General features: G+C 38.5%; 1 protein-coding gene across 7 annotated transcripts in view; it reads left to right on the forward strand.

Annotated features, from left to right (window-relative positions):
- Positions 1–16,332, forward strand: part of LOC131436133 (cyclic nucleotide-gated channel rod photoreceptor subunit alpha) — a 437,495-nt gene that overhangs the window by 255,044 nt on the left and 166,119 nt on the right. For all 7 annotated transcript variants that reach the window (XM_058604643.1, XM_058604647.1, XM_058604645.1 and 4 more), the window contains 2 exons: positions 1,063–1,411; positions 10,401–11,218. In XM_058604643.1, coding sequence (XP_058460626.1) covers positions 1,063–1,411; positions 10,401–11,218 — 1,167 coding nt within the window. The remainder of the gene's footprint in view (positions 1–1,062; positions 1,412–10,400; positions 11,219–16,332) is intronic.

Consider the following 16,332-nt stretch of genomic DNA (forward strand, 5'->3'; position numbering starts at 1 on the left):
AAAAAAAGTATTATATGCACAGATCGTGAATTCTAAAACCAGGAATAATTTATTGTTCTTCAAGCGGTTTCATTTAATCACTAGACCATCGCTTTGAAACGTTGTTACTATTTGAATTGAATTGACCACTTAAACAACGTTTTTCACGTTCACTCTATCCGGCCAAATAGAAACCCCAAACTTCTTTCAGATCACGTGAGCTCTGAAGTGCACGGTCGATACAATTGGCTCGTAAAATCATTTGCTACCATCGCCATTGTGATGCTCTCTGACCGCCAACCGCCGTTTGATGCCGTACGACGTCTGTTTAGCGTGTGTGTGTGTGTACGAGTCAGTCAGTCAGTGTGTAGTCACACTTGAGTACTAAGTTTATTTTACGTTTCGCATTGGGATTCAACCGCCTCGATTGCATCGGCACACAGAAGGACACAAACCACAAAAACCGCAGCAAATGGACCAACGGACTTTTATTCCGCTTGGCATACTTTTATCCGAGCAATCAGGGTTCGAATTTTAGTGAGTTTTCCAGCGTGAAGTCAAAGCATCACTGCCCTCTGCCGGCTGTGTTCCGGCGTTGGCCAAACCGGCAAAGCATTGTTGATGGTTATCACGTTTCGGGAAAATTGAGATGACTGCTAGAAAAGACTTCTTTGTTGCGGGGGTTGGTACGGAAGGGGGAACAAACTCGAAAAATTCGAAAAATATCGTTTCGCTTTTACGGGACTTTGGCAAGTGTGTAGACAATTCTTTGGTCAGTTTATCGGAATGATTATTGTTTTGTTCGATTTTTCATAGAGCTCTTGTGACAGCGGTTATCGGTAATTGGGCGCATTCCGAGAACCAATCGACGTTGATCGTTTACCTTCAGTTGCGAAATTTGTTGAAGATTTGTCTCACTGTCCTTATTCTATTTATTTAAACATGATTGCAATGGTTATGAAATAATGGCACTATCCTGTCAGCTGCCATCGAAGAGTAATCTAAACCTAATGACGTTCTTTTTATCCGTTTATCTTTTTGCTCGCTTCTTGGACGATTTTCTCGTTTACCGGCATCCGTCAGACATCGTGAGTGCCAAGCTCGGCATGTCCGGTCCCCAGCTGGGCCAGAGCATCTCGCAGCAAGGATTCTTCTCGTCGCGCGATAGCCTGGCGGCCTCGGGTACGTCCCGGCCGCTGCATTCCCATGTCTCCGCAACCACATCGGAGATGGACCTGTCCCGCAAAGACCGCAAACGAGAGCGGGGCAAGCTGAAAGCGGGTGACCAACCACTGCTCGGCTCATGGAGCAGAACCGGACCTCGGGAGTCCAATGCGCACACGATGGCTGCGGCTGCAACGCGAGCGTCTAGCAACCATTTGGTGCCTCCGTGCGGAACCGGAAGCTCCTGTAACGGGGCAGATCGATACATGTGAGTATGCTTGTTGAATTCGTTGTTTGTATTTACTAACATTTGTGTGCGGTAAAAAACATTAGAAATGTGCCGGATGCGGAAATGTTATGTACTTTTAAATGAATATCAGTACAATTTCCCGACCAAGGCATAATATTTTAAGGTGCTTTTGTTTCTCCGAATTTTAGTTTCAACGACGGTTAGTTATTGCCATATGTGACGCTATATAAATAAAATAAATAATAAATAAAGACTGTACTCGAATAATATGCAACTGACAAAATATCATTTTATGTTTGATCTATTTGGAAAGTTCGTTTATTCAACTTTCTTTCCAAGGCTGAAAAGTCGCAAGTTGAACTTAACACTACCCATCAAATTCTGTGCAACATTTTCACCCACTTTTTTACACACTTTCATACAATCTTCCTTCGAGTCCTTGTTGTTTGTGAAGACCTCCCTTATTGTCTAGAGCATGTACTTCACATATTGCTTCGTACTGATCTAAACTTTTTTAGTTGAGTGAAAAGCAAAACGAATTGCGTTGCATTGAATTCCAATAAGAATACTGCAGAAAAAAAACACAGGCGAATAAAGACTATAAGACCTAAACGCTCAGACGCGTTCGTGAATGGAACTGTCACATCCGAATAACATTTTTTATCAAATTTTATTTTTCTTCAAATATATAACCGATAATTGAATCTGCAAAACCCGTTCGTGTTCGTAGGGCACACAGAGCAAAGTGTAGATATGAAAGCACTGGAAAATTAATGGTACCTATTATCTTTCTTCGAACAAACCCATCGTGGAAGGCGGCAATCATAGGAGTCTTTCTTTTCTCACTTTCGATTACCAGATATTTTTTCTAGTTTTCTAGTTCTGGTAGACTCTTTTTTACTACAGGTCGTAGTGAGTTCAATTCGTTCGTGTCTCGCATCATCAATTTTACAATGACAATAAAACAGAAATAGTAAAAATCCAAGCACAAAGCATGTTTCATGCCGCTGTTCGCACAATATTACACTAATTTACTTGAATTTCATACATAAAAGTAACAGTAGCGCAATAGTTCGACTGTCTGGCGGATCCATCGAATTCAGTAATCACAAACAAGCGTTCAAACGCTGCGCATGAAGGGTGCTCGTGCCAAGCAAAATCCTGCGCTCTGGTTACTTCTACGAATCAAATTCATGCTGAATAGCATTTAATTGGAAGCATTAAAAATAGTGCATGGAATTGAATAAACCAGCTAGCATTAAAAAGAAAGTGTTTGTATCTGTAATCAATATTCAGAATGTAATATTTTATCCGCGGTATTTGCATTGCATATTGCTACTGCGTATTGTAAACTCAAATAATAACATAATCAAATTTGTTTTGCAATGACTTAGTGAAAAAAATTATTGGAGAAAGTAAATCAATGAGAAACTCACAGAAAATATGATTTTTTGGGAAAAGATACCCTCAGAGAGAGGACTCGCACCTGCGTTTTTATGCAATCCGTACATTTGTTGTTCAATTAGCAGAGAAGATGTTGAAATATATGGTACCGGTCGTGAAGCGGCTAGGATTTGGACCATTGTTTGATGTACGTTTACCAACCCAGTCTACCACAGCTCATGGTGGCGGAAATAATAAGCGCGTATACACGGTTTGCCTAAGAACGCATGTTCGTTTCCTGTTTCTGAGCGTATCTTTTTCCAAAAAATCATCTTTTCTGTGAGTTTCTCGTTCATCTGACTTCTCCAATATATGTTTTCATTCAGTCATTGCAAAAACTGAGCTTACTTATGGCGACTTTACGTCACAACCAAATAAAAAAAATTATGAATCGATAATCAAATTGATTACAAGAGGAATCAGAACAATCAGAACAAATTGGCTCAAATGGCACGTTCCCCTTGATATTTGGAGATTTGTGCCTTCGAAAATTGCTGCATGGCTGATAATCATGAGAATGATAATTTATAATCGTCTGTGAGTTTAGGAATCGTTACTATCGCAATATTGAACGGAATGATATTTTCCTCATACTCAGCGGCGGTATTTGATTACTTGATAATTTCGTAACACCGATCAGGGATGATAATGCTGCCACAATATCATTTCCAGACAATCAAACGATTTTCCTCGTGATGATCGGTGATAATTATTATACGACTTACTTTGCTATGGGGTGCCTTTCCAAAATTTGTTCTAGGTAATTTTTCCTACAAGCTATTGGAAATATGATCAGGAATTTATGATTAAATTTTCAACAGTGTGAGATAACCATAAATAACTCAAAAACTCCAGTCGGTGTTGAACAGTCGTTCGCACCGCACGCGTATAGCTCCTGGCTCCTGGAAATTTTTTCTGGCTACCTAGAGTTTCATTGATTCAAGGCTTCAGTCTTTTTCAAGGCTACCTGAATCACTAACAGTCTTTTTAAAGACTAACAATTAGTCAGCCTTTCTCAAGGCTATACAAAGAGTGATATTCTGATATAATAATTTTTCAAGACTAAGAAATTAATCAGCCTTTTTTAAGGCTAGCTATTCAAAGAACTATTGTTCGAACTAATCAGTCTTTATTAAGACTACCACAAAATCAGTCTTTATCAAGACTATTCCAAACTAGGAGTCTAATCGAAGACTAATTTAGCCTAGTTAATTTATTTTCAAATTTCATTCAACCGGAAAGGCAACAAGCCTAAGGCTAAAAATAATTCAATACGGAATAAATCACAATCCGTTATTCAACATTTTTCTAATAACATGCACGATCTTATAGAATCTGAATGTAAAAATAAAAGACAACGGACGGATTTCCCTTCCGTTGATCCTATGACGTCTAACAATATTTACGAGATTCTTCCTGAATCCGATTGTAGCGACACAGAAGAAAATTCTTCAAAAATTCCCAAAATGGACGCTTGTCGTTCTGGGAAGAAACATCAATCTATGCCACCAGTGACGATGATGATTTCCGACTTTAAAGCATTCCGGATTGAGCTTTCTACTTTTTTCCCGGAAGTAAAAGTCTCATTTCAAATCGGACGAAGAGGAGAATGTCGAGTCTTGGTTGATCGATTGGAAGATTACGAACGTCTTATCCGATATTTGTCCGAGAAACTTCATAAATTTTATTCATATGATATAAAATCAGACAGACCATTCAAGGCTGTCTTGAAAGGCTTATCGAATCATCAAAGCACTGACGAAATTAAAAATGAACTAAAAGAATTACTTGGTTTTGCCACTTCCCAAGTAATTCTTAGGAAAAAAAAGAGCGAATGGTACTTCTAAACCACGCTCTGGAATTTCCCATGAACTTTACCTAATACACTTCAATCGAAGTGATGTAAACAATTTGAAAACTTTAGAAGAAGTACGTTTCATTTCCCACATTAAAATGCATTGGGAACATTATAAACGGCATAATCGTATTGCAAACTTAACGCAAGGTCGTCGTTGCCAAGGCTTCGGCCATGGAACCAAAAAATGTCATAAGGATATACGGTGTTTGAATTGTGGTAAATCTCATTCGAAAGAAAGTTTGTCCACTGATAAATTTTCATGTTCAAATTGCGATGGAAATCATAAATCCAATTATTGGGAATGTCCTGTTAGGGAAAACATTTTAAACGCTCGTTTGCTTAGACAACAAGTCAAATCAACGACCTTAAATTTACAGAACATACCTGAAAACCAAAAAACCGTTACAAATGCCACGCCTAATTCTTCTAAGGTACTTATTTCTTCGAATTTAAAACAAAAAACAGTTCGCCTCCCAATTCGTCTACTAACGAAAACAATTTATCGATAGGTAGATCGACCTTGTCGTCATCTTCTTCTAATGACAGTTACGCTTTGGTAACAGGTAGAAATCTACCATTTAATTCTTCTAATGTAAATAATCAAAACACAGGACCGCCTTGCAGTTCATCTTCTAACGAAAACAATTTATTAATAGGTAGAGCGGCCAAATCATCTTCTTCTAATGGCAGTTCTAATGGCAGTCTACCTACCAATATTCCTTCAATGCCATTCGCTTCTTTAAACGAAGTCAATTTAGGCGATATAACGAAAAATAAAATGATTTACCTTCAAGATCAACTTTTTCAAATGATCATCTTTCATTTAGAATTGGAACAAACTGTTGCTCATATTGTGGCGCTCCTGGTGGACGGATTTGGAAGTTCTTGGCGCCCACGTGTCGGGAATTTTTTCAACTTCACGTATGATTTTTGACATTCCGCAAATCGACTGTACTTTGTAAACAATCAACATTGAAGCGGAAAGAAGAGAAAAAATTATGCACAGTTATTTGGAAAATATATAGTGGTCTGCATCTAGGCTAGCTAAACAGCTGAAATTGCCCAGAAATACCATATGGCGTGTTATCAAACGGTATAAGGAAACATTGACGACGATTCGGAAGCCTCAAGCCAATCGTCGGAGTCGAACTGTCGACCGGAAACTGCGTGGTAAGATTTTGAAGACGATTAAGAGGAATCCCAATCTGTCGGACCGTGATTCGGCCAGAAAATTCGGTGCTGCCCATAGTACCGTGAGGAGAATTCGATTCCGGGAAGGAATCAAGTCGTATCGAGCTAGCAAACAGCCAAATCGTACCATAAAACAGAATAGTGTGGTCAAAATTCGTGCTCGGAAACTATATGACCAGGTGCTGACCAAGTTCGACGGGTTTCTTCTGATGGACGATAAAATCTATGTCAAGGCTGACTTCGGGCAAATCCCAGGTCAAAATTTTTACTTGGCAACGGCTCGGGGGAATCTTCCAGCCAAATTTAAATTTGTTTTTGCCGACAAATTTGCAAGAAAATTTATGATTTGGCAGGGCATTTGCAGCTGTCGCAAAAAAAAAAGAAAGTTTTCGTTACAAATAAGACAATGACATCGGGACTATACCAAAACGAGTGTCTCCAAAAGCGAATTTTGCCGTTCATTCGATCCCACGACCATCCCGTAATATTTTGGCTAGATTTGGCAAGCTGTCATTACAGCAAAGTCGTTCAAGAATGGTATGCAGAGAAAGGGGTCCAGTTTGTTCCGAAAAACCTTAACCCACCCAACTGCCCCCAGTTTCGCCCTATTGAAAAATACTGGGCAATCATGAAGAGGAGACTCAAGGCGAAGGGCAAGGTTGTCAAAGACATCAATCAGACGACGACCTGGTGGAATAAGATAGCTAAATCGATGGACGAAGAAGGTGTGCGCCGCCTAATGAGCCGTGTTACAGAAAAAATTCGAGAATTCCTTCGAAACCGTGAAGAATAATTTTATCCGTAGTTTTTCTTAAAAGTATGAAGAAAACGCTAAATTTGTTATTTATCATTTAATCTTTAATTAAATGATAAATAACTGAAATTAGTTTTTGTTTCATTTCTATTAATTAAATAATAAATAACTGAAATTGTTTTTGTTTCATTTCTATCTGAAGCAAACTTTATATTAAATGTTTATATCCTCTTATAAACAGAAATTCTAAGCTCTGTCTAAAAAACAAATTATTAATTTATAAACAAATTTTCAGACCAGCCATGCTTTAGTACAAATTTGGTCAAGTTATTCTACTAGGAAGAAAACGCTTTAAATGATTCAGGATAAAATTATGAAAATGATTTTGAAGCGTCCTCCCTGGATTAGTACAAATGAGTTACACCGACTCACAAATATAGAACCATTAGATGTAATGTCACATAATATTAAGGAGTGTATCGATAAGTAGTTAGCATCATTTAAACAGTTATTACTCTGAAATGGCTTAATTTTTTGCAGCGTGTTTTGCGGTGACATGTTTGTTTACATGTCAATAACAGCTGCGCAATCGATTGGTTTCGGTACGGTTTATCGTTTCAATGACGAGTCGAATCGATCCGGAAACGCGAAAGAAAATTCTGCGCACTTGGTGCTCAGAAAGTGGTGTCACGTACAACGAAATTGCAAAACGGGTGAAAGTGCATCACACCAGTGTCGAAAATATTATCGAGAAGTTCGGTAAGACCCTTTTCATGACGGAATTGCCCCGATCCGGTAGGAAAACGGGTTCCAGCCAGCGCGACCGGGACTTAAAAGTGGTTGAGTACATCAGGAAAAACCCATCGGCGTCGACGCGGGATTTGGCCAAGCAGTTCAACACCAGCATCGGGATGATTCAACGGATCAAAGTTCGGAACTCCCTGAAAACGTACAAGAAACAGAAGGTGCCGAAAAAGTCTCTGGTACAGCAAGTTCAGGCCAAAACAAGAACGCGAAAGCTGTATAACTGGATTCTACAGAATAAAGACGGATGCATCCTGATCGACGACGAAACCTACGCCAAGGAAGACTCTCGAGCGCTGCCCGGACCGCAATATTATACGAAATCGGTGTACCAGGACCTGGACGACGCTGACACCACGGTGGCGATGGAAAAGTTTGGGCAGAAGGTGTTGGTCCGTTCTACAGTGGTTGTCAAAAAATAATGTACAATTCGTGGAAAAGGACATCAACCCACCGAACTGCCTGGATCTTCGGCCAAATGAAAGGTATTGGGCCATTGTCAAGCGGCACTTTTGGAAGGAAGGTACAGTATCCCAAAACATGCAGGAGCTAAAAAAAAAAATGGACTACTACCACCAGAAAAGTCATAAAAGTAACTGTTCAGAATTTAATGAAGAATGTCAAGTCCAAAGTGCGAGCGTTTCACAGAAACTAGGATTTTCTTCAATATAATCACTGAAATGCATAAAAATGTAAATTTTCTACAATATATCGAAAACTAATGTCAAAATATGTTTTTTTTCGCTTTTTTATTCATTAATCAATGTTGCTAACTACTTTTCGATACACTCCTTATAAGCAAATTCCGACAAAAATCGATGCAATCTTCAATTGAATCGATTCGCTCTCTGTATTAGTTAGTAAGTTGGTATATAGGTTCCTTTTCCCGATTACACAAAACAAGTAGGTTTAGAATTTTCCCAACACAAAAATCTCTGAATTGCGGAAGCAAATGATGTCCTCATGGTAATAACCAAATCATATATATATAATAGGGCTGAAAAGTCACCACCTGTGGCTGAACACCCAATTGAAATCTTAATAATTTAATTTTAACTCATATTCCAATAAATAGTTATAAAAAAACTCAACAACTCCGATGATTAGAACTAAAATATTGAATTGAATCATGTGTAAACTCACTCTATCTACTAAAAACCTATGTGCTATTCGATATTTATGGTGATGTTGATCTTTGTACTAATTGAAAACGTGCACACCTTAGATATTTTGGGTTTTAGAACATCAGTATTCAAAATAATATCCATATTTTTATTTCAGTTATAAGAAATTAAGAGCTAAAAAGTCGAAATGTGTTCAGAAAGAATTTTTTTTGTGATGATTTTGGTTTATCAAAAAAAAGATGCATTTTTTGAAATTTGATGCATATTTTATTGACTGATAGGCTTTTGCATAAGTTTTCCCACGTATACACTGCCGTGGCAAAGCGTACAGATATTTTCTATAGTAGAGAGAATGTACTTCCTAAAACGAAATTTTCATATAAGCACAGACTTGACCATAAATATTTTTTAAAACTGAACGAATTTTATACTTATTCTACTTATTGATTTAATATTATTTTCCGGGAAAAACGTACGAAAGCTTTCAACCGACACTGTATTTGCATTTCTTTGTTGAATCACAACGAATACGGTAACCGATATGAAATCATTACTTAACATTGTCACATTTTCTTACGGTGACAAGTTGGTAACCAAAAACCGTCAATGCGAACATGCCGTAAGAATTAGGTTACCGAAAAGTTACGTTGGAACTTATTCTAACCTAGTATGTTTTGCGACAGTTATGTAGCATCTGTTTTATTTTATATTTTATGAACAAATTACAGGTGCTACTTGGGATGGGGCGATTTTATTAAAATTTAATAACTGAGTATTTTTAATTGATGAAGACATATTTTTGCTTGTTGTTTGAGACGGCTAATTTAGTAATCAAATTTATAATCAATATATTCTTATAATTCAATTTCTCGCCAATATTTAAATTTGTGTGCTGCTCACTCGGTTCATAAGCGAGAGATGTTAGTGCTTAGTGGTACTTGTTGTGGTCAACTATATAATTCCTTAAAAATTCTTCATTATTTAGATGCACGGTAATTCCCATAGACAATACGAGTAGTAAAAATTTAGCTTTTCATAACAATACACTACAACTTAATGAGTTGACGAATCCGATCAGTGATTATGAATCTCATAAAATACTAATTTTTTCTTAATATTCTAATGAATTTACAAACAGCCAAAACCGAACAGATTCTAAAGAATTTTGTAAATTGTCTTATTTCTAAATTAATGATTCATACATTGTTATATGTTTCAGATACAACCATGACCCAAATATATTTTTATACTTTCCAAAAGGCACTGCAGAAAATACAGAAATGCAAATAGTTTTTGCTATAAATTGAAAATATTGGGTTTTATTTTATTTTTTTATGATTTTTTTTTTTATTAATTTTGGTTTGGCATTTCTATTATGTTTGTTATTATTTATTTTTTATGATAAATAGGTATATAATTCACTCAAACAAAAGAAAATGTTTCCGAAGTGTGTAAAAGAAAGTCAGTTTTATTCGTATTCACGACATTCAGTTATGTCTCTGACATTACCCACCCGTATTTTTTTTCAAAAATAATGATGCCCATACTGCACCATTGAACTGCAATTCGAGTCAGTTTTGATTCTGATTCTCATAGAGGGTTTGCACACACCACCTTTGTTTAGTGCGAATCCAACTGAGTTTTTGTTTGTTTGCTGGTTTTTCATGCGAAAGTCAATGTAAGTGCAGAAATAGTATTCCACTTGAAGTCGCCTTTCTGATATTGTAAATGGCTTCTACATTAGAGAATTGTATATTTTTAACATCGATCACATCGAAGATAAATCGTAAGAATAATGCTGATCGATTGATGCCCTTCATTCTCTATCCACAGATTTGGCCGCCGGTCCGGCTGCTCGACCTCATCCCGCAAATCCAACGGCCGCCGCTGGTCGTTCGTGTTCGATCCGGCCGGCCGGCTGTGCTACTACTGGTCCATGGTGGTCTCGATGGCGTTTCTGTACAACTTCTGGGTGATCATCTACCGGTTCGCGTTCCAGGAAATCAACGGCGAATCGATTGTGCTGTGGTTTTGTCTGGACTACTTCTCGGATTTTTTATACCTCGTAGATATTCTGTTCCACTTCCGTACGGGTTACCTCGAGGACGGCGTGCTACAAACCGACTCGACCAAGCTCCGGCAGCACTACATGAACTCGACGACGTTCTACATAGACTGCCTTTGTTTATTGCCGTTAGATTTTTTATACTTATCGATAGGGTTCAACTCGATACTGCGGTCGTTTAGGCTAGTCAAGATTTATCGATTCTGGGCCTTCATGGATCGCACCGAACGGCACACGAACTATCCGAATTTATTCCGTTCGACCTCGCTGATACACTATCTGTTAGTTATATTCCACTGGAACGGTTGTTTGTATCACATAATCTATAAGAATAACGGTTTCGGCTCGAAGAACTGGGTGTTCCACGACTCGGAATCGGCGGACGTGGTGAAGCAGTATCTGCAGAGTTACTACTGGTGCACGCTGGCACTGACCACGATCGGTGACCTGCCGCGGCCCCGGTCCAAGGCGGAGTACGTGTTTGTGATAGCGCAGTTACTGTTCGGCCTGATGCTGTTTGCGACCGTGCTCGGTCACGTGGCCAACATCGTCACCTCGGTCAGTACAGCCCGCAAGGAGTTCCAAGGTAAGTTTGTTTTTTTTTTAACTTTCGATTTTTCACCGATCTCCCGCTCGTCCTGGGGCTGGAAGTGCGTGCTGGTGGGTGTCCTGTTTGGTGGTGTGCATTGTTTGGTTTGTTATTCACAACAGATCCCGTCCACGCCATCCGTCGTTATGATGCAAATAAAAAAACTGGATCCCATTGATTGTGAAGCGCCGGAAATAATGACGAGGATGATGTTCGGTCGCATATACGTAATCATGATGACGATTATGGTGATGTGCAATGGCAGCTTATGGCATCGTAAAATCGAATGATTGACATTAACACAAGTGTTGATTCGGATCAGTCCCAGCTCGGAATGAGCAGTAACCCTTTTAGCATGCCAGTAACCTCGCTATCATTGGTTGCACGGTTCGATGGGAGCGCTGGGACTTTGCGCGTCGTAAAACTGTTCTTCGTTTTCTGAGCTGCGAGAAACATTGGGACGGTAAAAATAGCGATGTTGGTCTGTAAATGTGCTGGCAGATCTAACTCCATTAATTTTACATGCGAATGTGCTTTTTTTTCTTGGTTGTTTGTACCCCGCCAGAACCCATCCTAAGAAAACGATAACATTTCTATTAACCCTGCCTGGTATTTTGTGCTCACTTTGTTACAGCATTTGAAATACCGTGCGAGCAGCCGTAGCTTTCCAAGCAGCTCAAATTTTAATATGGTTTAATCCAACACACCCGATTATGCTGTCTGGCTTGATTCTCTTCCGTTTGGTTTCTTCCTGCCATTCTTTCCATGGTCCCCCGGGATGGCGGAAGAGAAAATTCGATCCAGACTAAGGGAAAAAAATTTAAATAAAACGATAAAATATAAATTTATTTCCGAATATTGTCGAATCGAAGCTTTTCTTGCCCATTCGTAATTCGACAATTCCCACAAGTGCCTCTGTTTAGAACCAACCCACAAACAGGATACTTGCAGGATATTGGGACCACGCCAGAGGCACGTGTATCGAAGATAACTTACGAAACCAGGGAACAACCCGCCTATCGCCTGTGTGCTGGCTTCGGAACTACTTTTCTCCCGAGAAACGTACGGCTGGAACCATTTTCGATTACAACGTTGCTGTTAATCCCATCTGGAATGCAGTGGGATTTCGGTGCCTGGTGAATCACAATTCAGATAAAAAGTTTGCTATTTTAGCAAAGAAAAAAAAACAAAAACAAAACAGAACCGTGGAAGATTTTCGCTACCTGAAGTCCGCTGCGAAAACCGCTGCCGGTGTTGCTAGCTGATGATAAGGATGGTAAAAAGTTTTAAACAGCTTCTGTGACTATGCTAGACGATGGCAATAGCATGTTCTTTCGCAGCGTTTTATGTTGTACTTCAGGGCTAGAATAAAAATATGATTTCAAGTATTATTTGGGAATATGAATGGAGAAGATTTTCAAATTTAAAAGAGATAATTCCATTTTAGTAACAGTGTTTCCCATTGATACCCTCGTAAATTCGTTACGTACCAAACAAAAACATTGACTTGAACAACATGACTCATGTACTGAAGCGAACAAAATTCAAATTTATTAAGTTTGACTAAGAAATCTTATGGTAACAATACTTACGTACTTCAGTCCCTTCGGTATGTATATCGAAAGTTCCGAAAGTAATCCTGGGTTTCTTTCGGAATGTATCATGAACCCAACAATTCCAACACCGATACTACTTATCAAGACTTTCCCATAAAACATTGGATGCGTTCCAGGACTCAATTCAATCGTCACAAACCACACAAACTCGATACGGAATGGAAACAAAGCCGGTTACGTTTGGTTTTCGGAAGACGTGCTCGGAAAACTGATTGTCCCTGGGCTAGAATGGGCACGCAGTTGGAACGCATTAGGGTGGGGGGGGGGGGGGGGGGTGGAGGTAATTTTGTGTATGTGTTTGCATAAATTTACCCCATTTGCCTGCCAACTTGCAGCCTTTGCGACTGTTTCTCGGGCATCATGTGTACAGACGACGGAGAGAACATCCGACCATCCAGCTTTCAAGTTTGAAAATAAAACATAATTATCCATCTTCTCCGCAGGCTCATTGTTTCAGGGCGACGAAGTTTCACTCCTACATTGGAAGTTGACTCCGGCATTGGGCCCCTGAAGGGAATGCAGTTGTGTTTCCGCAGGATTATTTAAATAAATAATTTCCTCTGCATAGCTGGGGACCGGCGCACTTTATCTTCGGATGGTTTCGTCAATTAAACACTTTTCCAGTTTCCTTGCAACGGGTCGTTGCAGTTCTTATTCGATGTTGTTATAAGCACATTAGAAATGATGGTAATGCAGAAAACTTTGCTATCAATTTTGAAGTGTTAGATCGTAACGAAACTGGAAACTACAGGAATGTACTATTTCTGTAAGAGGTATCAAGGTATATTCCGAGCCAACTTAAAGTGCCATTTACGTTAGGAGTAGTTGAAAAGCTTTATTGTTTAAAATATAGTCGCGTTTCTAAAATGTTCAGTTCAATCTTGTGAATTAAATCTAAGTTTGTCAAAATCGGTTCAGGCATCTCCGAGAAAACCAAGTGAAATTTTTTGACACATGCACACACACACACAGACATTGCTCAGCTCGATGAACTGAGTCGAATGGTATATGACACTTGGCCCTTCGGGCCAATTTTCGCTAGTTGGTTTTTCAAGTGATTGCATAACCTTTCTATATGAAAAAGGCAAAACATGTTTTAATCCACCTAGTGGTGTTATGATACCTTTCTCTTATTAATCATACTATCATATATATTACTGTGGTATTCCTCAAAATAATTTCATTCGAATCTTGAAAGAATAACCGAAATCGATTTGTTTGACAGTCTACTGATAAAAACTATCATTTGGAGAAGATTTGAAGTCGATTTATAATTTTTTTACGTTTTTTCGCCCTTTTCAATAATGGTATAAAATTTTTAAAACACTTTACCATTTATTTCCGGATCCGGAAGTCGAACCCGAAAGGAATTCAGGAATTTTTTATGGGACCTTTTCATTTGAAACTAAGTTTGTGAAAATCAGTCGCGCCACCTATGAGAAAAATTAGAACACATATTTTATTTTTTTTGCACACTTTACCCCAAAATTCCGGAACCGAAAGTCGGATCCAAATAATATTCAGGAATTTTGCATGGGACCACAAAATTTCATTTGAATCTAATTTTGTGAAAATCGGCTCAGCCATCTCCGAGAAAAGTTAGTGCAAAAAAACGTTACATACACACATACACACACAGACATTTTGCGAACTCGACGAAATGAGTGGAATGGTATATTACACTCGGCCTTCCGGGCCTCGGTTCAGAAGTCGGTTTTCACAGTGATTGCATTGCATATTAGAAAGGTAAACATAAAATGTGAATGTTTCATGCAATGTCTATCTTAAGCAGTGCTAATAAAAGTCATATTCATTGACTCAAAAAAGATGAAAATGGCAAGACATTTATGTCACTCTCAGCTGCGCTTGCAAACTATGAGAATGAAATCCATGTCCTGTCAATGACATAAGCGGAACAGTAGTTTTAAAATTGTGTTCTTTCTCTCATTTTCCCTTCCCGTTATTTGCGGTTTTCAGTGGGAATCCCATGATATGCAGTGTCGGTATTCTACCGAAGCTGTGAGAATCGAAAATGACAGTAAAAGGTTTCAATATGACTTTTAGCTGTTGGTGCTAGAATTTTTAGTAGTTTTGGTTTCCAAAAAGGTTCTGGGATGTAGTTAATTCAATTTGTTCTATTTTAGTCACTCGTTATAGCCAAGCGTCACAGATATTCAATACATCTGTAGGTTATACAGGGTGATTTTTTAAGAGCTTGAGAACTTTTTTAAACAATAAAACGCATAAAATTTGCAAAATCTCATCGGTTCTTTATTTTAAACGTTAGATTGGTACATGACATTTACTTTTTGAAGATAATTTCATTTAAATGTTGACCGCGGCTGCGTCTTAGGTGGTCCATTCGGAAAGTCCAATTTTGGGCAACTTTTTCGAGCATTTCGGCCGGAATAGCCCGAATTTCTTCGGAAATGTTGTCTTCCAAAGCTGGAATAGCTACTGGCTTATTTCTGTAGACTTTAGACTTGACGTAGCCCCACAAAAAATAGTCTAAAGGCGTCAAATCGCATGATCTTGGTGGCCAACTTACCGGTCCATTTCTTGAGATGAATTGTTCTCCGAAGTTTTCCCTCAAAATGGCCATAGAATCGCGAGCTGTGTGGCATGTAGCGCCATCTTGTTGAAACCACATGTCAACCAAGTTCAGTTCTTCCATTTTTGGCAACAAAAAGTTTGTTAGCATCGAACGATAGCGATCGCCATTCACTGTAACGTTGCGTCCAACAGCATCTTTGAAAAAATACGGTCCAATGATTCCACCAGCGTACAAACCACACCAAACAGTGCATTTTTCGGGATGCATGGGCAGTTCTTGAACGGCTTCTGGTTGCTCTTCACTCCAAATGCGGCAATTTTGCTTATTTACGTAGCCATTCAACCAGAAATGAGCCTCATCGCTGAACAAAATTTGTCGATAAAAAAGCGGATTTTCTGCCAACTTTTCTAGGGCCCATTCACTGATTTGCAAGCGTTGCTCGTTAGTAAGTCTATTCATGATGAAATGTCAGAGCATACTGAGCAAACAATAATGCATGAAAATCATAACCTCAAAAAATCTGAGCAAATACTAATGCATGAAAATCCTAACCTCAAAAAAATCACCTTTTACTAGTTTATGGACAATCCTTTTTGTTTTTCAAGAATCAAAAAGAATCATTTTGGAAAATATCACACATTTATATATGAGAATATGTGAGATATGAGCAAGGCATGATTACACCACAAGGTGGATTAAAACAGGTTTTTTAGTTGAAAGAAGTTGCCTTAGGGGTTTGACCAAACTCAGGCAAAGTTTGAGAATGAAAATATTAATATTATCGGAGCAGTGATTGTTTCAATAGATTTTTTTCAGTGTGGGTCGCGATTGAAAAAATCACTGTTCCGATAATATAAATCTTTCCATTCTCAAACTTTGCCAGGATTGAATCAAACCTGTAAGGCTTTTTTTTTAAATAAAAAAGTTTTCAATTGGCTCAA

Source organism: Malaya genurostris, chromosome 3 (genome assembly GCF_030247185.1).
Source record: "Malaya genurostris strain Urasoe2022 chromosome 3, Malgen_1.1, whole genome shotgun sequence".
NCBI lineage: Eukaryota > Metazoa > Arthropoda > Insecta > Diptera > Culicidae > Malaya > Malaya genurostris.